The following is a 20,270-nucleotide window of genomic DNA, read 5'->3' on the forward strand; positions in this document are numbered from 1 at the left end:
ATGACTTGGCAAATGGCTTCATCCCTAATGTGGGCACACAGAGACACACACACAGACACACAAACACATACAAGGTCAGAGTGGTTGCACACAGCATCTGCTGCTTGAATCATTAAAGGCCCTGTGATTGGGAGTTTTGCACTTTTCCCCCCACCACCCTTTTTTTTTTTTTTTTTTTTGTCTGGTTCCCAACCATGTGTGCAGCTCCTCCGCTGGTGGATTTAGATTTGGACGATTCATGGAATTAGCCCAGGGATCAAGGGCTCAGGGTGGGGAGGGGCGGGGCAGGGGGGCGGGAGGGTTAGACGGATATATAACCGGCTCCAACTATTGCTAAACAGACAGAAGTGCTGCTAACTGCACGGTGTAATCCCCTCAGTCGGCTAAATCACCAGGTTATAAATGGAACAAGGTAGAGTAAGAGGAGGAGGAGGAGGTGGAGGAGGAAGAGGAGGAGGAGTAGAAGCTTCTGCACGCCGTGGAGCTGCTGCATGTGGCTGGCAGACCAGGACCTCACAGTGTGAATTGAAAAGAGAATAGAGAAAATCACAGCTCGCATACCAGGGTCTGCTAGACCTGTTCATCTGCACAGCGGGCAAATATCTAATCAGCCAATCACATAGCAGCAATTCATATGCTATGTATCTATGTACACACATGTATGTATACATATATATACTGTATACATATATATATATATATATACATATGCATATATATGTATATTTTTATACATATATATATACATTTATAATCATATATATCAACCTGACAAGCAGGTTATATATGGTCTTACACTCCTGGTTGGACAAGACGTCATCACTTCTGGGGTCAAAATGTCTTGTTGATGCCAGAGGTCAGAGGTCAGCAGATAGTGGCTAGGCTGGTCGCAGCAGTGGCTGGCGAAGCCCATCAACGGAAGAATGCAGTGCAGCATCTCTGATTGGCTGCTGCAGCGGCGGCATGCAAACCAGTCAAACCACCCACCCCCGACCCCCCCTTTTCTGCCTCACCTCCACTGCTCCGTCGGGCGGCAACGGCAAACACATGATTCTCAGCCGGCAGCAGGTAAGAGACGTTTTGCCTACTACCTTCTCTCAGCCTTTGGCCTTGCGAGCATTTCCAGCCAGTTCTGCTGTAACGCACCTGTCCATCTTCAGGTGGGAGCTGGAGCTGCAGCCATGGGCTGTCCGTGCAGCCGGGAGGCCAAGTCCGGTGAGGCACTTTAACTCTTCTCTTGTCACTGCATGTTGAAGTGTTAAAGGTGTATAAATAGTTGGTTTTTTTTATCTTTTTTGAATGCATTAAATGAGTAATCAAAGTAGCAAAAACATGCAAGCACAATAATGTATTTTCAGGCGAACATTTTGCAAAACCTCAATTGTCTAAAATCTAATTCTGCAAAGAAAACACTGTGCACAACCCTGAGTCGCTCATGTGTGGTATTTGATTTCCTGTTTTCAGGCGAACCGACTCCAGAAGATCCAAAAGAATGGAAGAATGTTGTTCCTGACAACCCATCACCAAGTAAGTCACCGGGGGAAGTAGTCAGTATCTGGCGATGGGAATCGAGAACAAGCTCTTTTTTTGGAGAGGAGGTCCTCATTTGGACTTTCCCCTCCTTTCACCCTGTGAGTCAATGACGGAATCGGAAGTCAGAATCACTCAATTCTTATCAATTATTTAACTGTGAATTATTTAATTTATTTCTATAAACATAGAGGTGGGTTTTTTTCAGCTTATTCATGTGTGCTATATTTTTCTTAAAAAACAAACTATTTTTTCTATTTTCTCTATATTTTCTTGCTGCGTGAAAGCCGAGAGACTTGCATGACGACAATAAAGAAGTCCCATCCCTCTCATCAATATCTGTAGCACGTGTCTTATTCTTGTGAAGGAGGTTATCTCACTTGAACCACAGGGAGGGTGGTGGCCTTCACGGCCAAGCTGGACCCGGCCCACACCACCCCCTACCACTTGGGAGTCCTGAAGCTGACCCACGTGCTGCTCAACGAGGGCGACGCCTACGACCAGCAGCTGGGCATCTTCACCTGCCCGCTGGCCGGCCTCTACCACTTCACCGTGCACATGTCGCTCAACGGCCGCGCCCAGTGCGCCCTCTACAGGAACGGTGAGAGCCTGGCCTCCCTCTATCACACCAGTCTGCCCAACGGCTGCAGCCAGGTGGCCAGCATCAGCAGCACGGCGGCGCTGGACGCCGGCGACCGAGTGTGGGTCAACCTGTGGGGCCACGGCCGCCATGAGATCATCGCCACCGAGGACAGCGACACCGTCTTCGTCGGATTTCTCCTGGGCTGATGGAGAAGATGAGGAAACAGGCGTCTGAACTATTTATGACTTGTGTAAAGTTGCATGTCCCGCTGTTGCTGCCTTTGTATTTTTGCACTTTGTTTTTTGATCGCAGCGGAATATAATAAAAGGATGAAAGGAATTGAGGTGTGTTTGTTTTTATTTGTGGCACGACAGGATTTTATTTTATTTTGCTACACAATGTACTGTTTTGCCACGTGATTCACAGCAGATTCTTTATATTTCATTTTATCTTAATTTGTTATTCAAACACTCGCACTGACTTTGTTTCAAACAAAAATACAGAAATTTGACTAGATATAATAAAAATGACTGTTGCCGTCACAATTTCCACTTATTTTGAATCATTTCTTAGTGATTTTTAAATGTTTGTTTTCATGGTGACCTTTTATCTCAACACTTCTCACGCTCTCCTTGACAGAACCTGTTTTAAAAATAGGACCATTTGCCAGCATGCTTATGAGACAAGATGTGAAACATCTATAAACCTCCACAGTTATGTCACCAGTTTGTGTCTGATTGACAGTTTGACTGCTTTCATGTCTCAACTCTTCCTAACTCAAGAAACACTTTGTTATCGTTGTTGTTGTTGTGTTTTGCACTCTCTGATTACAACAGGCAGCACAGGTTCTGGACCAAAACGGTGGAATTTAACGTGTTTGCCCTCATTGACTATGAAGTCAAACAAGGGCACGCCAGTGATTTAAGTAGAATTCAAAGAATCTTGACAAACGGCCTCTTGCCAATTAACCTGTCAGTCATGTGACATCAGTGACCTGATTCCATGTTTGCCGTAACTTCTTTCTTCTTGTTGCAACTCTGGGCTGTGCTGTTACACCTTTTTTTTTATGGCCGACCTGCTTTGACATCGGCGTTACATCAACAGCAGTGACGAACCAGATAAACAAGCTTCCCTCGTGTCCGTGTTGCAGCTTGGACTGGGGGGAAAAAACTAACCCTGCACTCTTCTGCAGGCGGCGGCAGGTGAGGATCTCTGAGTTACTATTTCTCACTTGGTTTATTCTGAATTGCAAAAGCCAATTCTTCACAAAAATATTTTCAATAAACATCTTCAGCTCCAGGTTTTTATTTTGCTAGAAAAAATGCGTAGGGAGCAAAAAGGAAAGTTTCCATTAAATCCTCGAAGCTCTGTTGTGTTTTCAGTTGATCCAGTTGAATCTGTTTTTACAACAAAATATTTGTTCATGTCTCATCTTTTTTCAGTTTTATATCCGCATTTTCTCCCATTTCATCTTCTTTCAGAGCTTCCAGCCTCTGTCTTCAGTCATGTCCAATCAGAACTCAGCTACAGGTAAATGCCTCTAATATTTAACAAACATCTTCACTTTACATCAATCTCCATGTCACAAATACCTTTGTCTTAAATCCATCTGGAATCGTTGTGAGTAATCCTTAGGGGATTTACTTCTTTTATTTTGAAAATATCCAGAGGTGGAATACGTGAAGACATGAGTTGTTTGAGGCGAACCTGATTATTGTGTATTATTGGATATGCATTTTATTTCATTTTGATATATTTGTCTGGTGATGAAGGTCCTTGAAAGTGACCCATAAGATAGAATGCTGCCAAGACGCTGATGTTTGCTTCAGCTTGAAAATGAAGAAGACATTAACACGTTAACGTTGATTTGGCTTTATGGCTTTAGCGAAGCACCAACCTGGTACCTGATTTGCCACATTACATCTACAACCCTTCAATGCAAGGTGACCCTTCCATACTGAACTCTCCTTCCTCCCCACCAGGCAGACCTGTGGCCTTCACAGCCAAGCTGAGAATCGACGACAGCCGCCAAAAACACGACCGAGTCCTAAAGTTCGCCGATGTGTCGCTTAACCAGGGGGGAGGTTACGACCCCGACACAGGCGTGTTCACCTGCCCTGCGGCGGGACTCTACCACTTTGTGGTGAGCGTGACTGTGTACGGACGCGGACAGTGTGCGATATTGAAGAACGGGGAGAAGGTGGTGTCGCTGAATCACGTCAACCAGCCGGATGTGCTGAGCTACAACAGCAGCCACGTGGCCAGCGTCAGCGGCCTCGTCCGGTTGTTCCAACAAGACCAAGTGTGGGTGAATCTGTGGGGCGAGGGCCGACACGACATCTTTGCAACGGAGGACAACGACACAATCTTCACGGGGTTTTGTTTAGGCTGAAGCTCTTGTCGTGTGAAATAAAGTGAAATAAAAAAGCAAAGATTGATCAACTTGAGCGGCGTCCACCTTTTTTTATTTTGTATTAAATGAGGTTGCTGCAGGCATCTTTCAAACCAGAGACATTGTGCAAAGAAGCTCTTCTCAGCACCCTTGACTCTCACTGAGTTCCAGGGTTTTTTTTTACATCCTACAACTTGTCCAGGTGTGTAATTATCCACCGTCTGTCCCACACCAGCAACTTGAGTGATGAGAATGAGAAGAATCTGGAGCAGAGATGTTTTTTTGGGTTTAAGCTGCTGAACCTGTTTGGAGTGTTGATGTATGTATTAAAAAAAAATAAGAAGAATTTCAGCACTTTATAATGATGCAGACTTCAGCTGTAGGACAAAAAATTTTTTTTTCATTATCATCAGGGTTTTTGTTCTTTGTTGCATTCTAAGGAGAAAGCTAAGAGATTATCTGAGAAAGTCTCACCTGTCTCGCCCATCTGCACGAAGGTTGTGTCCTTAAATCTGAGTCGCAAGCCTTGATGGAACTCAAAATGTGCTAATTAAAATGCCACTGATTCTTTTTTTTTTCATTTGTTTTTTGTTGTTGTTTTGATTTGATTTATTTCAGGAAATGTATTGAAAGATTAGTCATTGCGTGTTTATTTTAATGTTTGACAAATGTCAAGAAATTTAGGTCACTTTTAAAAACTGTTTGGGATTTAACAAGTCCAAAATTAATTTCAAATGGGAACAAGTGGTTTCTGGAATATATCTGGTAACTGCACGTAAACTTTACTCAAGGGGGAAGGGTCATTACTTTGAGAGGACCATTGCCAGGAGCACACAACCCGTTGGTATGCAACAACTGCTTACTGCTAACAGCCTGCTAACACCGTTTAAATTATTTGTTAGTGATGTATTTGTCGACGAGCTGTGTCGGTGTGAGTTGTATCAGGGACTTTCAGCTTTAAGGTGGATGCTGTCTAGCTTTCTGCTAGCAGTGAGAGCCGTGAGTGGCCACACTCGGGAAACTGATGACAGTAGCGTGGTAGACAGTGAATTCAACTCCTGCGACGATGTCGATGTTACGTAGCATTTGCTTTTGTTTTGTTTTCAACGTATCTTGTGGGAAACATCTGCGGTCATTCAGCGAGCGCAGGCTGTTTTGCAGCGACTTTTAGGGGGCGGTAGTGAGCAAGCTGTTTTAACGCAAAGCATTATGGGGAATGTAGTCTATGTGACTATTTTGTGCCAGCTCTGCTACTAATAAAATCAAATAATACTGTTTTAGGTTACCCATTTGTTATGTTTTCAGATTAATGACCTGCGGTAATTTCGGGTTACATAAAAAAACAAAAACAAAGACAAACACGAGTCATCACATTGTGTCCTTCCAGGCAAGCCTATTGGGAGGGCTAAACAGTGAGAGGGCGAAACAACAAATTCAGACTGACAACCTTGGCCTGTTTGTCTACTTGCCAGTTGTAAAATTCCTCTGCAAGCAGTTGCAGAGCTCCCCACTCACAGGTAAGACTTCTTTCAACTCGCCTTCTTTCAACTTCTTTCAATTTGCCTATTCTGCTATTTTTGAGAAATTGAACTGAGGTTTAAGTGATACTGGCAACGTGCTAATGTTTTATAAAAAAATAATTGCACTTTATAACCTTGAGGTTAAATTTTACTTTAATAAAAATCTACAGCCTGGAGACAAATGTGAGATATTGTGCACTTGGTAGATAAGTGCAGACTCTGATAAGTCATTAAAACTTTTGCACATACTACTCGTGTTTCCTCGTCGTTTATCCTTTCACCAGAAGAGCAGCAGAACGTCAGAGATTCCACCCATGGCTAACCAACCACCTAGAGGAGACAACTTCTCCACAGGTACAGAAAGACAAACTGGATCCATTTCTAGTCCCCACATTGTCAGTGTGCTTTGTTTTTATAATAATATCTGCTATGTGCAAAACATTGTTAGACAGACTTTTTTTCTCATTGAGATTTGCATCAAAATGAAATTATGAAGTTAAGATTATTTATTCATTTAAATTTTATTGTATTACTTAAAATGCATTTAAAAAAAAAAAAACAGCCTTAAACTTCATAGAATGTTTCAATTAAGTGATAAAGATAATAGAAACATCAAGCCCCTGCTCTCGCCGTCCTCTAACTTTTTTTAAAAAAAATGTGCTTTTCTGTTTCATTCAGGCACTGTGGCCTTCACAGCCAAGCTGGCCATGAGCGACAGCTACCCCTGTTCTGCCGGGGTCCTCAAGTTCTCCACCGTGATGCTCAACGAGGGAGGCGGTTACAACAATGAAACAGGCATCTTCACCTGCTCCCAAGAGGGCTTCTACCACTTCGCCCTGCACGCGTCCACATACGGGCGTGCACAGTGCGCCATCGTCAAGAACGAAACGAAGTTGGTGTCGATGTATCACACCACGCTGCCTGACAAATGCAGCCAAATGGCCAGCATCAGCTGTGTGGTGCAGCTCTCCGCAGAAGACCGGGTGTGGGTGGACGTGTGGGGCCCCGGGAGGAACGACGTCTTCGCCACTCTGGACAACGACACCGTCTTCACAGGGGTCCGACTGGGTTGACCTCCGTGGCATCAGGCTGGTGCAGATTGGTGCGAGTTTAAAACGTGCGTTCTGGTTATACTGAAGTGTTTTTTAGTTGCCAGATTCCAGCGCATCAGCGAGCGACAAGAGTGTGTTTGTGTGACCCTGTTACTGGTAATAAAAGATCAATTCCATTGGCTTCAGCCGATTTTTGTCCATGTTTCTCTAGTTAGATCAGCTGAATGTGTCCTTTCTACCGAGCATCATATTTGTTTGTTTGAAATTCAAATGGTCGATTCAACTGCCAGATTTATTCAGTGTTTGTTTCTTTGTTGAGAACCCTTGTTAAACAAACAACATAGTTTCCCATTTTCATTTAACTCCCCATATGTTTAATGCTACTGCACAAGCACCATATTTAATGGCTACTTGCAAGTACCTCACACAGCAGCGATTACCTGTTTAACCTGTACTGCAGTGCTCACCTTCCTTCTTTAGGTGGTTGTAATGCATACCCTTAGCTAATCAATATTCCACCACGGATTTGTGTGATTTACCAAAGTGAGTCTTTTATTTTTATTTTGTATTCTTTGTTCTCTTTTGTTAGGATTAAAAGTGATTAAAAGTCATTTAATAAAGAAAATATAAATTAACCATTTTGAAGTTATAGCAGTTCCTGCAGTGCTAGCAAACACTGCAGATCAATCATAGTGATTTTGGTAGGCAGCATAGGCAAACGTTCATAAGTCCAGGAAGTGACCAGTAATGACGAGGCAAAGACAGTGGTCACTCATACACAGCGTACTGTTCTTTGAGTACTCGGTTGAGTGGTTGCTCAAATAAGGCACTGTTCTTAATTGCTGAGTGTGCGGACACTAAACCAAAAATCACTGTCCTTCCTCCAAAGCATCGGAAGGAAAGGGGAGTTTGACCTTTTTCTGTCTCAGGGCACTCTCAGGGCATCAACTGTTTCCATCGGGAGGGTCGAGAGGAAGCCAATCAGAGGGGTTAAGCTTGAACCATGACCCCTCATTGCAACGGATAGGACTTCACCCTACATAAACTCGGACTGAAGACAGGATTCTCATTCTCACTTGGGGGGGTCACCTGTAGACTTCCATCTCGGTTAATCTGGGGCTGCTCTTCTGACCATCCAATGGGGAATCCATGGCCATGATTGCTTGTTTTTTCAGTATTAAACCTTTTTGAAACTTAGTATTTTTGTACGATTCTTTCCTGGATTAACCAACATGCGACACTTTCTACTCTCTTAAAACGAATGATGTACTTTTTATGTACATGTCGTCAATTTAAGTGGGTATAAAAAGATTGTAAAAACGTGGACATGAAGACGTTTGTTGGTCTTCCCACCGCTAGGAGGGGCTGTCTCATGAGACCGTCCTGTTGTAAGATGTACACGCGCATGCGCGGCTTGTTGACGCTCAAGCGGCAATTAACTACCGTGGCTGCAAGAGGCGGTGGAACACATCGTCACCTTTTGTTAGTGAAAAGTTAATTTTTGTCACAGCGGCTGTTCTCCAAATGGACCTGGACACGGGCACGTACGAGCCGGGCTTCGTCGGCATTCGGTTTTGCCAGGAATGGTGAGTTTTCCAGCCGTATGAAAGCAGCGGCTAGCTCGCTAGCTAACGGTGACAATGGGAGCGCGAACGTCAAACGCACCTTTCATTAAAGAGAACGGGTCGTCCGTGAAAGTTCTGAGCTGCTGCTGCTAAAGAGTTGTCAATGTCTGTTTCTGCTACTGTTACAGTAACAACATGTTGTACCCCAAAGAAGACAAGGAGAACCGGATCCTGCTTTATGCCGTAAGTCCCAACTTCACTGACGCTGCCAGTGGAGTTTAAAATCTCTGGAGCAACTGTTTTGTTTTATTTGTTTTTTTACTGTTCTCAGTCTGCCATCAAGACGTTCTCACCTGATGTCTTCTTTGCATCCATCTTAAAACTGCAGAGGACGAAGAAGATACGCATCGTGTGGCATTTGTTGCTTGTTTCCTAGGTCAAGGACTGATTTACAGTATTGTGCTTTAGCAAGCACTTGGTGAATGGTGGATGGAGTTTTCTCATTCCTGGAGTTGACTAAGACGTCAGATCAGAATACATTTCAATGAATTGCGATGTAGTTTAGTGATGATACTATATTGTCTACACTGCTACTGCAACCTAATCTCTTGTAAACTTATGTTAATTACCAAAGGATAATTATTCATTTGTAGATGACGTGTAATATGTAAAGGCAGTATTATTCAACTTTAACCGATTGTTCTGTTCACAGTGCAGAAACTGTGATTACCAGCAGGAGGCAGACAACAGCTGCATCTATGTGAACAAGATCACCCACGAGGTCGAGTAAGTAGAAGAAAACAAAACACACAAAATTAGATTCTTTTATTAGATGACAGAGCTTATGTCCTTTTAATATTTTTATTAATATACTATTTAAAAAAATATTTTTTTTTCTTGCAAATAATACTCTTGATGGTTTAACTTTAAGCAACCACATCAACATTGATTATTTTAAACATTATAAAACTGTGCATTTTCAAGCCAAAGACAACATCAACAAACCTTTAAAATATTTTCCAGCTGAGCAGTCCTGCTGCACAGTGAGGCAAAAGTGCTGCAAAGTCCACATAAACAAGAATGTGTTGTGTGCAACAATGCATAAAAGATATGAATGAATCCTTTGACGCTAAAGTGATTGGCAGTTTGGTTTGGTTTTGTTCTCTTGCTCGAGCTTGTCAGCACAGACTTAGTGCAGTGATTATTTCACAAAATTATTAATTTTCAAGTAAGTCCATTGATTCGGTTTTGCGGTGATGGGCTCGGTGGAGTGAAGCGATAGTTCACCCAACACTGAAATTTCACTTTGATTTGCTGTTGTGCACCACTTTGTCAGTGACAGCTTCAGGTACCATTTGAGTCTGTGTTGTTGTCGTTCCGAGTGTCACAGATGGAAAGAACGTTCTCCATGTACACCAGTGGTGGCTCTGTACTCCAAACAAAAATAAAGAAATGACAGCAACAGTAAGCCTGACTCCATCCTGTGGTGTCACCCAGGTGTCCTGGAGCCTGAGCTGTCCAGTCTGACTCACTTGTAGCTTCTTAGTGGCTCGGGTCACTTGAGCGTAACACCACACAACCAGCAAGTCCTTCACAGCGTTTGAAAAGACACATAACAGCTCTCCGTGTCTCTGAGGTAGCCTAGGTCCAGCTTTTCATGTCCATCAGTGGGTGGAATTCTTTTCTTTTGCAAACTCTTGAACGGTTTTGTGCTTTTGAAAACGTCACCAGAGGCGGCGCCGACCAAGTGTTGGGCAGCAAACGGGTGAAATTCAGATGACGAGTCTGTCTACCGGGGGTTGGGATGTGACGCAGGCCTTGTCAGAGCCGTCCGGCCTTCTTGAACTTGTTCATCAGCCCGTGGTCGGCCCTCAGGGGGAAGTACATGGTCTGGGATTTGTAGTAGTCCGAGTTCAAGTGGAGGTTCTGGATGACGTCTGCGAGGAGGTGGGCGCGCTCCCCGCTGCACCCGGGCACCTCGTAGCTCAGCTTGGTGAAGTGGATGTGCAGGTGGTAGTAGGACGGCTGGTAGTGCAGGTAGATCCTCAGCTGGCAGGTTGGAAGCTGGTAGCGCTGCAGGATGGCCTCCTGGAGCGCGGGAAAGACGAGACGGCTCAGCCTCAGCTCACTCACCACCACCACCAGGGAGTAGCCTGGCTCCACTGTATCAGCGCACTGGTGACCCTACCTGTCCCTTCTTGTAGATGTTCTTCAGCAGAGGTAGGTGTGTGGACCTCAGGTCCCGCAGACTTCTGATGTTTCTCTGGTTTACGATGGCTATCAGGTACAAGTCATCCACCTGCAGGAAGGAGAGACGTTAAGAATCTTCAAAGTGTTGCTGTCCCTGCGGTGTTTCTCTGTGGTTTGTTTGGTGTTGTGGATTTTAAAAAAAACTACTGAGCCACCTCTTACCTACGGAAGCACATTGCATTCACTGAATTAAAAAAAAAAAAATAGGCACCTTATCTTGTAATTATGAGATCTTGATCTTAAAATTACTAGAAAAGATCTCGTAATTATGAGATAAAATAAAGAAAAAGGAAACGTCATCATTTCTAATCCCTGGCAATGATGGCGCTATTGAAGTTAATCTGCTATCACTACCTTCCTAATTTGAGACACTGGGAAATACTTCTTCAAACTGAGGATGGTATTAATACTAGTATGCCAACACTGCACAGGCATCTCAAATCGTGAGGATCGTCCAGGCGGAAAGCCCAGTCTGACGTGGAGGATGTGGCTCTCTTTCTGCAGGAGCAGTTGAATCAACGCGCGATGCTTCATGGATACAAATTCATGCATTTGAAACGCATCCAATCTGGTTTGGTAGTAACTCAAAAACCGTTACAAATCTGAGATCCTAATTACGAGAGGTACATAGTTTTAGTTGGTTTTTTTATCCAGTGAGTGCAGTAATCTTCCGTACTCGATCATCCCCAGTTATGCAAAATGTTTTAATTGTGCAAAAGGTCAAATATTTGTGTCTGGGCTTTTTAGTTTTGGTTTTCTGTGGGATGGTCGTAGGAAATCACTGAGGTCATTTAGCAGTCAAGTCTGTTGTCAGTCACCTGTCGCTGGTCCCACTTGAAGTCTGGGAGGAGAATAAAGCCAACGTCTGGGTCCGGATCTTCATAAACTATCCTCTCAACCTCTGCCTTCTTCTCCAGGATGTTGCAAACCCACTGTCGGGGTGAGGGTGACGTGAATGCCCACATAATGACGTGCAGACACATTCACATGCTCCTCCCTCGCAACCGCGCCACCTACCTGCACGCTGAGGCAGTGCTTCTCGATGTAGGGCAGAGTGATGCTCCTGTAGTCGGCGTCCGTCTCCTCCACCAGGAAGGTCTCCTGGCGCTGGTACTTCTTCACATGGTTGTCGGTGGCGGGGCAGACCACCGTGGTCTTGATGGCTGCGGAACAAGGTCAGGGGTCAGCGGGAAAAACTGTGGCGTCGCCGAGCGCTCGCCAGCGACGGTACCGTTGAGATGGGGCGGAGCCTGCAGGCGATAGATGGTGCCGACTTTGCCCTCGCTCTCCAGCCGGAGCTTGGACTTGGCGAAGAGCTCCCCCAGCGTGTCCTCCGTGATGGGCGTCGACTCCATGATGACCACGGCCTCCTGGTCGCCCAGCTGTGCAGAGAGCTGTCAAGTGAGGGACGGTATTGCGACACTGCAGGATGAGGCAAACGCACTGTGGCGACGGCGACGGCATTCTGACCTTCCCGTGTATGAAGATGCTCTTCTCCCGCGCCGAGTCCTTCAGCACTTTGGTGGCGGTGACGGCAGACAGGATGTTTTCGGCCTCCGGCGCCTCGGAACTCTTTTCTACGGCGCCCCTGTCGTCGGACTTGACCCTCTTCACTTCCTGCACTGATTCGTCATGTTGCAAACTGTGGCCTTCACGCTTCGCTGCGGTGTCGTCCATGTTTGCTCTGTTCCAGTTTGTCGACAAATTTTCTGTATTTTTATTTTTTTTATTTTTTTATTTTTGGGGGGGGAACTTTAGGAAAACTTCATTAATGGTAAACTAACATTGCCTCCCTCTTGTCCTGCTGCGGGGTTTGATGGTAGCGGTTATCCAAAGTAAATTAGTTTCCTTTTAAGACTTGAATCTTAGAATTCCAAATTCAAAAGTCGGAATTTTGACTTTAATGTCAGAATTCTGGCAAAAGGCGGCGCAATCGCCTTAACCCCGCCTCTAATTGTCATTGCAGCGTCATTGCAGTCTGTGTGCCGGCATTTACGATGTGCGTTGTGTACAGAAAGGGGGGGGGTCAAACTCAAATACACAGTGGGCCAAAATTTACCAAAATACCAGCAGAGTATTCTGGCATTTGTAGTATTAGCAGTTCCATGTGCTGTATAATAGCAGCAATCAGCTCTAGTAATGGGTTTGTATCGCCTCATGGGTCAAATGTAATTACACTGTGGGGGCCATATTTGGCCCGCAGACCAGAGTTTGACTCGCAGGCCAAATACAGCCAATACTCTCTCTCGCCGAGAGAATAAAAAACATTCTGAAAATACAGCAGAAGGAAAGAAGCGAGAGAAACCTTGCTCTAGATGAGTTTTTTCCTGTTTTCTTTCTTGACCACTTGAAGAATTAAGAACCAGTTTCCAATCTCATCCCTCAAGTACTGTACGTCTCTGTGCAAGTTCCCTTTTTTACGTCATGCTTCTTCTGCAGCCACTGCAGTGTTTGGTCACCGGTTTTAGTTTTCACTTAAACAGTATAGTAATAAGATCTGTGTGTGTCATTTTAACATATGTTTGCTGAATCTTGTTTATTTTCCCAGTGAGCTGACTCAGATCATCGCAGACGTTTCCCAGGATCCGACTTTACCGCGGACAGAGGACCACCCCTGTCCCAAGTACGTCTGGCCGTCGCACCCTCACCAGTCAATACACTGACATGGAGTAAAAACGTGTTTATATGATTACCATGATGCAGACTGTGTGTTGTGGTTTCGTTTTCGTCGCAGCTTGTTGTCGAAAGAATCACTTGTCACTTGCCTGACATTCGCCAACTTACTCACCGTTTGTAATTGTTGCTGTTTGCAGATGCGGCCACAAGGAGGCAGTGTTCTTCCAGTCTCACAGTATGAAGGCTCAGGTAACGATCCACCCTGCTTTGGTCTGATTGATGTTTGCTGGTCACTACACAGCAAAGTGTTGCTCGATACTCACAATGTGTCTGTTTGTGTTTTAACAGGATGCGATGAGACTCTATTACGTCTGCACAGCGCCTCACTGTGGACACAGATGGACTGAATAAACAACTATGTAGATTTTATGGCTGTTGGTTTCATAGATTCATCATAAAAAAAATATATTTTCTTTGTTGGCCTGTAGGTCATCATCAGCATCACCCTGTATATACTGTGTCTTTTTAATTTTTGCTGTCTTTTATAACATGTGTTGATTAAAAGATTTACTTCTTTCAAATGTGCATCAGTTTTTAAATTCCCTCGCTGTTTTTCCCACGATACTGACCAGAGGCTCTTTCTGAATCACGTTGCCACTGCTCGGCCCGAATTCATGCTGCAACGTGCAAGGAATCTACTGCGGCCTTTCTGCTATTGTGGTATATGTTGACGCAGCATTTTGAACTTCCCCCTTTTTTTTCTTTCTTCAAAAGTGTATTTTCCTCACGGAGGATTTGGGGCAGCTGCCCAATGTTTGTCATCCTCTGTCTTACTGGTTTCACAAAAAAGCCACTGTTTGCCAAGATCAGAAGCGGCAGCGCAGAACAAGGAAGGTGTACTTCCCATGACCACACCTGCTGAACCGCCTCAGCCAATAAAAGCAGCTGCTCCACATGCTGCTGCTCACTCACCCAGACTCGAAGCCTCCGAGGAGCAGCAGCTATGGCCCAAGAAGGTACAGCAGAACGCTTCCGACTTTGAAAATGTTTTAGTCTCAACTCTTATCAAGTCTATATTTTTGCTCATTTCATCAACTGTTGTTCAGTGACCATCATCTCCAGGGAGGAGTGGCGTGCAGAGCCCGCTAAAAAGAAGGAGCCTCTGAAGAGCATCGTCCAGCGAGTGGTCATCCACCACACAGACACCAGGAGCAGCTCCAACCTGGAGGAGGGCAAGAACCGCGTGAAAAGCATCCAGCATTACCACATGACCGAGAAGGAATTTGATGACATCGGATACAAGTGAGTGGCCTCGCACGGCCGTCCTGCCAGTCCCACCGCCGGCACGGCTAACCTTCTCCCTCCCCGCACGCCTCCAGCTTCCTGATCGGAGGGGACGGCACCGTGTTCGAGGGCCGCGGCTGGGGTTTGATGGGGGCTCACGCCTTTCGCAACAATCACGATTCGCTGGGAGTCTCCTTCCTGGGCAACTTCAACGGTAAGTCGTCCTGCGAACTAACACGCCCTGCACGGCTGAGGTGGAGCCGCTGCCCTGCAGGATGAGTGTGTTAATGTGTGTCTAAAGCATTATCAGACGCATACTACTAACAAGCAACCTGGCGCCTGTCCAGGGTGCAAAGAAATCGTCCACTTTAGCAAGTTTGCCCCATATAAATGCAAAATCCACCTCGAGAAAGTGCTGCAAAGTAGATGTAAATGGTTAAATAGTGCAGAAGGGTGAAGTCGAGGCAACTGGACTGGTTTTGATACAGATGGCAAAACCAGTCCAGTTGCCTCGACTTCACTCTTCTGCACTAAGGTGACCTGGATGACTGAGAATCTTCACAGACAGAAAGTCACGACGTTAGTAAGTAACATCTCTTCCATGGAGCCAAAATGTGACGTCTCCTCCCTCTGTGCCCACCATAGTGCTCTAAAACTGAAGTTGCCAACCGTCCATTAAAATACAAATAATTATCCCGTATTTGACAATGAAATGGTCCCGTTGGGAATGAATACGGGACGGGGTTTGTCTCGTATTTCTGAGTTGTCTTGAACGTACATTTATGTTTCGACGCAAAACTTGCGTTTGTTTCCGTAGAGTTTGCGTTTAAAACCGTAACCTACATACAGTAGCTGCAGGCAATACTATTGTGCAGCCCATTCACAGCAACTGCGTACTGGCTGCGTTCAGCTCATTTCTAATGTCTATTGGGTACACAGCAGTTCAAACTGTGTGAACCATATACTTTTTTTGAAACCCTATTTTAAGTTAAGTGAGTTTGGTCAAGGCGTCCTTTATTTTTCCGAATGAAAGTTGGCAACACTACCTAAAACCTCTTGTGTTTGTTGTTTTTGTGCCGTCTTGATGATATTTGGCTCCTTCTGATTTCAGACTCCTCTCCCAGTGCTGCAGCCATATCATCCGCCAAGCGGCTGCTGCAGTCCGGAGTGTCTCGTGGCCACATATCCCCTGGCTTCACCCTCCTGGGTCACAAAGACCTGGGCCAGACCGAGTGTCCAGGGAAAAACCTGTACTCCGCTCTGGCTCAGATTAAAGGTTAGAATGGAAATGGGCTGCTGGTGTCTCACAGCAGAGACCAAAAATAAAACATGAAATTAATATTTACGTGTATGTAACCAGCTGATGTTCTGCTGCTTGAAAATAAAAACACATTACTCACAATAAAATAAAATAAAATCTGCAATGTCATTTCTAAATATTCATGAGACCTTCAAGTTCCACGCAAGGGGACGAAGTTGGCCAAAGTTTTCCATGAAGGGGAGGAACCCTTTGGTATCTCTCCTCTGGGTGTGACTGCATCAGTGTTGCAGGAAGACAGAGTTAAAAAAAATTCAGACTAAAGGAAATAAATCCAGAACTGTTGTAGGTGTGGATAGAACACTGAGAGCGTGCTTAACTTTCCCAACCAGTGCTCGCTTGTCTGGTTCCAGGACCAAGAGGTAAATGTGTCTGATCTCATGATGAAACTGTGGAATCACTTGATGAAAGTGGATTTATTAATACAAATGATAATCTGATCCTGGAACCGGTGACTCAGTCAGTCAACACGTTCACTTCGATTCGTGTTGAAATGCTTTCCCGGTTTGTCCTGTTAGTCATTCAAACTTCAGATAGTCATAATTTAAACCTGCATCATGTCACAATTCTCTGCTGGCTGTGGGGGAAATACTATCAGAGCTTTTTGTACAAATTAAACTGATAAACTTTTTTTTTTTTTTCTCCACTAAAAATAAAGTCATAAGGTTCTGAAAGTTCTGAAAAGACCTTTGGAAGTGATCCTTTGAGCTGATTTGTTTGATCGTCGGGAAACAGCAGTAGTTTTACTGCACTTACTGCACTATGCCCCATTTTCAGGTGTTGCACTTTGAGATTTCTTTTTTTCTAATTCACTTTTAATCCAGCAAAGTACACAAGAGGCAGTGGTTTTATGTTTTTGTTTTCTTTTGGTTTTTCGTCCATACTTCGGATAGGATGTGTAATTTGGTGGTGAATCACACATTGACGCACCTCTTGCTGCCATGCACTTTGGAAAGCCCATGGTTTCATCATTTGTTGGAGGACACTGAGCTGTTGAAAGACATGAAGTGTTAATTGACATGTAAATCTAAGATAATTTGCTGGTAACGCCTTGAGATTGTGTTCAGGCCTAAAATCCGCAGAGCATCCTCCAGGCCCACTGGCTTTGGGCCTCGGCCTGTCTGTGTTTTGTTTTACGTTTTTTTTTTTTTTTTCTGCCTGCACCCAGGAGTCATTTTTAAACTCTGATCCTCTGAATTGTTCTTTCTGTTCTGCTCCCTTTGGTTTGTTCTCTTTTCCCTCAGATTGGCACAACGTCATTTAGGTAAAAGGGCCAATGACGCCCAGAAGGAAAAGAAGCTTAAAGGGAGGCTCCATTCATAGCGCTACAAAGAATGTTTTAGCTGAACACAAGGTCCACGATCAGCCACTGGGGTCAAAATGTGTCAGTGCTTCTTCTGAATAATTCTGAGATTCCCCATGGATTATAAATGTAATGTATTTTATTACACTCAGAAATAACTGGTGTTTTAGGGGAGAACTGGTCTTTGTCCAATGAAAAGAACTGGTGCAAAGTGAAGACTTGAACAGTTTGCACTTCACCACTGCAAGTGATGACGCCCCCAGATGTGTGACATCCAGAGAGCGGCTGATCAGGGCCCCAGAGCGCATGTGTTGTCACGTACTCTGCTCGTCTCTTTCGCCCCTTCTCTCCATCACTGCTTTGGATCAGCGCGCCCTTTTTTGGCACAGTGCGCTCGCTCAGTTCAGGCGCTTCCCGCTGGTCCACCACCACCTCCTCCTCCTCAACTCTGCCCATCTCGACCATGCAGATGCAGGATGGACAAACATCGGTGCGGCTTCTCCACAAGTCCTCCTCCTTCAGCATCAGCAGCCTGCTGTGGAGAAGAGAGGAGGTGATGGGTGAGGAGCCCGCTGCGCCCCGACCGCTGCCTCCTGACGGGAGGAGGTGCACGAAGCCGCCTCAGCAGGGCGCCAAAGTGGAGGGAAGAGCCGAGGGGGTGAAGGATGGAGAGAGTGGGAAGAGTGGAGCGGCAGAAGAGAAGCCGGAGAAGCCTCCCTTCAGCTACAACGCGCTCATCATGATGGCGATCCGTCAGAGCCCCGAGCGGCGCCTCACCCTCAGCGGCATCTACGACTTCATCATGGACAACTTCCCCTACTACCGCCACAACCGGCCGGGCTGGCAGAACTCCATCAGGCACAACCTCAGCCTCAACAAGTGCTTCGTCAAGGTGCCGCGTCACTACGACGACCCGGGCAAGGGCAACTACTGGATGCTGGACCCCTGCAGCCAGGACGTCTTCATCGGTGGCGCCACGGGGAAGCTGCGGCGCCGGGTGGCTGCCGGGCACCGGGCCAAGCTGGCCCCGGGACCTCCGCTGTCCTCTAGCAGCGTCACTTTGGCCGGAGCAGCTCCACTGTACTGGCCGGTGTCGCCGTTTCTGCCTCTCCACGCACCTGCTGCACGGCGCACGCACCTCGGTCACCTGAGCGCGCACCCCCGCCTGACCAGCAGCGCCGGTGCGTCGGACGCCAGCCGCTTGGTGCACACCCGCCACGAGGTGTCCTGCGTCGGGCTCAGCTGCAGCCAGTCCCCGCGGCGCCTGCAGGTCGGCGCGGCTCTGTCCGTCCCTCTGACGGAGCCCTGCCGCTCCTTCAACTTCATCTCCGGGCAGGCCAGCTACTTCTATTCCCGCCATCAGGTGCCGTGTGCCGCCGCGTTCAGTCCGTGCCAGGAGGAGCTCGGAGGAGGATGCTGCAGGGATTCATCACCTGATTATTTCCCTCAAATCGGTTTAAAGCCTCCCTCAAACTGGATTACTGAAAAATAAGATGACTTAACACAGTTAAGTTATTTATCCCTGTGGTATTTAGAATTGGAAATTTCAGGGAAAGAAAATTATGAAGCATTGATAATATGCAATTTGCAAGAGTGTTCAGCTGTCCGGCTCATGCTCGTCTAATCCAGCAAGAAATGTTTTTGGTTTTTTTCAGTATCAAAACTTTCATCTTTTTATTTTTATTTTTATGTTGTCAGTAGGCTAATACATTTTAATGATGTCCGTGTGCTACTGGAAGCATCAACATTGTTATTATTATTATTATTATTATTATTATTATTATTATTATTATTATTATTATTTATATAAAATGGCTAAATGGTATAAATGGTCAATCGTGTTATTTGAAGGAGCGAGAAAGAACATCTAAAGTGTATTGTATCGTTAACCAATAAATATCTTGTGTCATCTGTGTCCTGAAATATTCTCCTCTGAAGTGACTTAAACAGTTTGCAAAATTTAAACTTTTATTATTATTATTATTATTATTATTATTATTATTATTATTATTATTATTATTATTATTATTTTATTACCATCAGGTGTAGGCAGAAGCGTCTTGACTGAAACCTAACCTAACTTTATTGTTGGCAAACTCACAGTGAAGACAGATGGCCAGATAATATTTTATTTCTGGCATGAGCAAACAATGATGAACAAAAGATCTGTGGTGGTTTGATGCCTCAGGGCAGCAGACTAAAGACAATTGCTGCACTACTACAACAGTAGCAAAATCAAAACACGCTGTCACTTTTTTCCCCTTCTTTTTCTTGCCCCCCCGATAATAAGGTAATAGAACACATAAATGGTCCCTCAGTGTACATTGTGTTCACATCATTACATTAAACAACATCATTTGACAATTTAGTTTGTTAGTTTGCAGGTGTCTGAACATTTCTCATTGAAAAAAAAAAAAATACATTGAGAAATACAATTTTGTAATGTATTCCACTATTTTAGTCTCGATTAAACAAAAACACGTTTTAAAAAACAAAACAAAAACAAAAAACATCTATAGCTGTGCCATGCAAAAACAATTCATTATTTTAATTTAGTGACTTTATCCCAAATTAATGCCAAATATCTGTAGTCATATTCTTAATTACAATTATTTTATTAATCGTTTCCTATTAAAATAATAGAAATTAAAAATATGACTACAGATATTTGAGATGCATTTGGGACAAAGTAACAAAATAACAACTTCTGTTCTGTTTCTGTTTTGAACTCTTTATCCTGACACATTTTTCTATCTAAATATTGTCCTCCTCTTCCTCCACCACCTACTTCCCCTCCTCCTCCTTTCGGAAGGTTAAGGTAAGTTATGGTTAAGTTATGCCCTTAACTTGAGAAATT

The 20,270-nt window shown here is 44.8% G+C and overlaps 7 protein-coding genes across 9 annotated transcripts; 6 read left to right on the forward strand and 1 right to left on the reverse strand.

Moving 5' to 3' along the window:
- Positions 1 to 899: 899 nt before the first annotated feature.
- Positions 900 to 2,617, forward strand: LOC142903904 (complement C1q and tumor necrosis factor-related protein 9B-like). Its single transcript, XM_076049797.1, has 4 exons — positions 900 to 1,068; positions 1,161 to 1,215; positions 1,465 to 1,527; positions 1,922 to 2,617. The coding sequence occupies exons 1-4, from the start codon at positions 964 to 966 to the stop codon at positions 2,317 to 2,319; spliced, it is 621 nt and encodes a 206-aa protein (XP_075905912.1). The 5' UTR covers positions 900 to 963; the 3' UTR covers positions 2,320 to 2,617.
- A 913-nt stretch (positions 2,618 to 3,530) lies between these two features.
- On the forward strand, positions 3,531 to 4,560 carry LOC142903916 (complement C1q and tumor necrosis factor-related protein 9-like). The gene is made up of 2 exons (XM_076049812.1): positions 3,531 to 3,643; positions 4,096 to 4,560. Exons 1-2 carry the CDS (start codon positions 3,619 to 3,621, stop codon positions 4,503 to 4,505), a joined length of 435 nt encoding a protein of 144 aa, XP_075905927.1. The 5' UTR covers positions 3,531 to 3,618; the 3' UTR covers positions 4,506 to 4,560.
- Positions 4,561 to 5,870: 1,310 nt separating this feature from the next.
- On the forward strand, positions 5,871 to 7,253 carry LOC142903972 (complement C1q and tumor necrosis factor-related protein 9B-like). Of its 2 annotated transcripts, none has more exons than XM_076049886.1 (3): positions 5,871 to 6,022; positions 6,318 to 6,379; positions 6,704 to 7,253. In XM_076049886.1, the coding sequence occupies exons 2-3, from the start codon at positions 6,340 to 6,342 to the stop codon at positions 7,096 to 7,098; spliced, it is 435 nt and encodes a 144-aa protein (XP_075906001.1). In that variant the 5' UTR covers positions 5,871 to 6,022; positions 6,318 to 6,339; the 3' UTR covers positions 7,099 to 7,253. The 2 variants fall into 2 exon arrangements, with proteins under 2 accessions (XP_075906001.1, XP_075906000.1); XM_076049885.1 differs by having other exon boundaries at positions 5,874 to 6,022; positions 6,310 to 6,379.
- A 1,225-nt stretch (positions 7,254 to 8,478) lies between these two features.
- polr2i (RNA polymerase II subunit I) lies at positions 8,479 to 14,089 on the forward strand. Its single transcript, XM_076049819.1, has 6 exons — positions 8,479 to 8,663; positions 8,831 to 8,885; positions 9,355 to 9,428; positions 13,441 to 13,515; positions 13,706 to 13,757; positions 13,857 to 14,089. Exons 1-6 carry the CDS (start codon positions 8,602 to 8,604, stop codon positions 13,917 to 13,919), a joined length of 381 nt encoding a protein of 126 aa, XP_075905934.1. The 5' UTR covers positions 8,479 to 8,601; the 3' UTR covers positions 13,920 to 14,089.
- LOC142903919 (m7GpppX diphosphatase-like) lies at positions 9,463 to 13,416 on the reverse strand. Of its 2 annotated transcripts, none has more exons than XM_076049816.1 (6): positions 12,363 to 13,416; positions 12,124 to 12,286; positions 11,910 to 12,055; positions 11,711 to 11,824; positions 10,831 to 10,941; positions 9,463 to 10,730 (listed from the first exon to the last, which is right to left on the reverse strand). In XM_076049816.1, the coding sequence occupies exons 1-6, from the start codon at positions 12,567 to 12,569 to the stop codon at positions 10,464 to 10,466; spliced, it is 1,008 nt and encodes a 335-aa protein (XP_075905931.1). In that variant the 5' UTR covers positions 12,570 to 13,416; the 3' UTR covers positions 9,463 to 10,463. The 2 variants fall into 2 exon arrangements, with proteins under 2 accessions (XP_075905931.1, XP_075905932.1); XM_076049817.1 differs by having other exon boundaries at positions 12,124 to 12,274; positions 12,363 to 13,414.
- A 276-nt stretch (positions 14,090 to 14,365) lies between the features above and the next one.
- Positions 14,366 to 16,216, forward strand: pglyrp5 (peptidoglycan recognition protein 5). Its single transcript, XM_076049818.1, has 4 exons — positions 14,366 to 14,524; positions 14,615 to 14,810; positions 14,888 to 15,006; positions 15,904 to 16,216. The coding sequence occupies exons 1-4, from the start codon at positions 14,512 to 14,514 to the stop codon at positions 16,071 to 16,073; spliced, it is 498 nt and encodes a 165-aa protein (XP_075905933.1). The 5' UTR covers positions 14,366 to 14,511; the 3' UTR covers positions 16,074 to 16,216.
- Positions 16,217 to 16,346: 130 nt separating this feature from the next.
- Positions 16,347 to 19,336, forward strand: foxg1c (forkhead box G1c). Its single transcript, XM_076049815.1, has one exon. It carries the CDS (start codon positions 17,877 to 17,879, stop codon positions 18,903 to 18,905), a length of 1,029 nt encoding a protein of 342 aa, XP_075905930.1. The 5' UTR covers positions 16,347 to 17,876; the 3' UTR covers positions 18,906 to 19,336.
- The last annotated feature ends 934 nt before the right edge of the window (positions 19,337 to 20,270 follow it).

The sequence above is a fragment of the Nelusetta ayraudi genome, unplaced genomic scaffold, assembly GCF_046127955.1.
Source record: "Nelusetta ayraudi isolate G7.1 ecotype Tasmania unplaced genomic scaffold, CSIRO-AGI_Nayr_v1 ptg000120l, whole genome shotgun sequence".
NCBI lineage: Eukaryota > Metazoa > Chordata > Actinopteri > Tetraodontiformes > Monacanthidae > Nelusetta > Nelusetta ayraudi.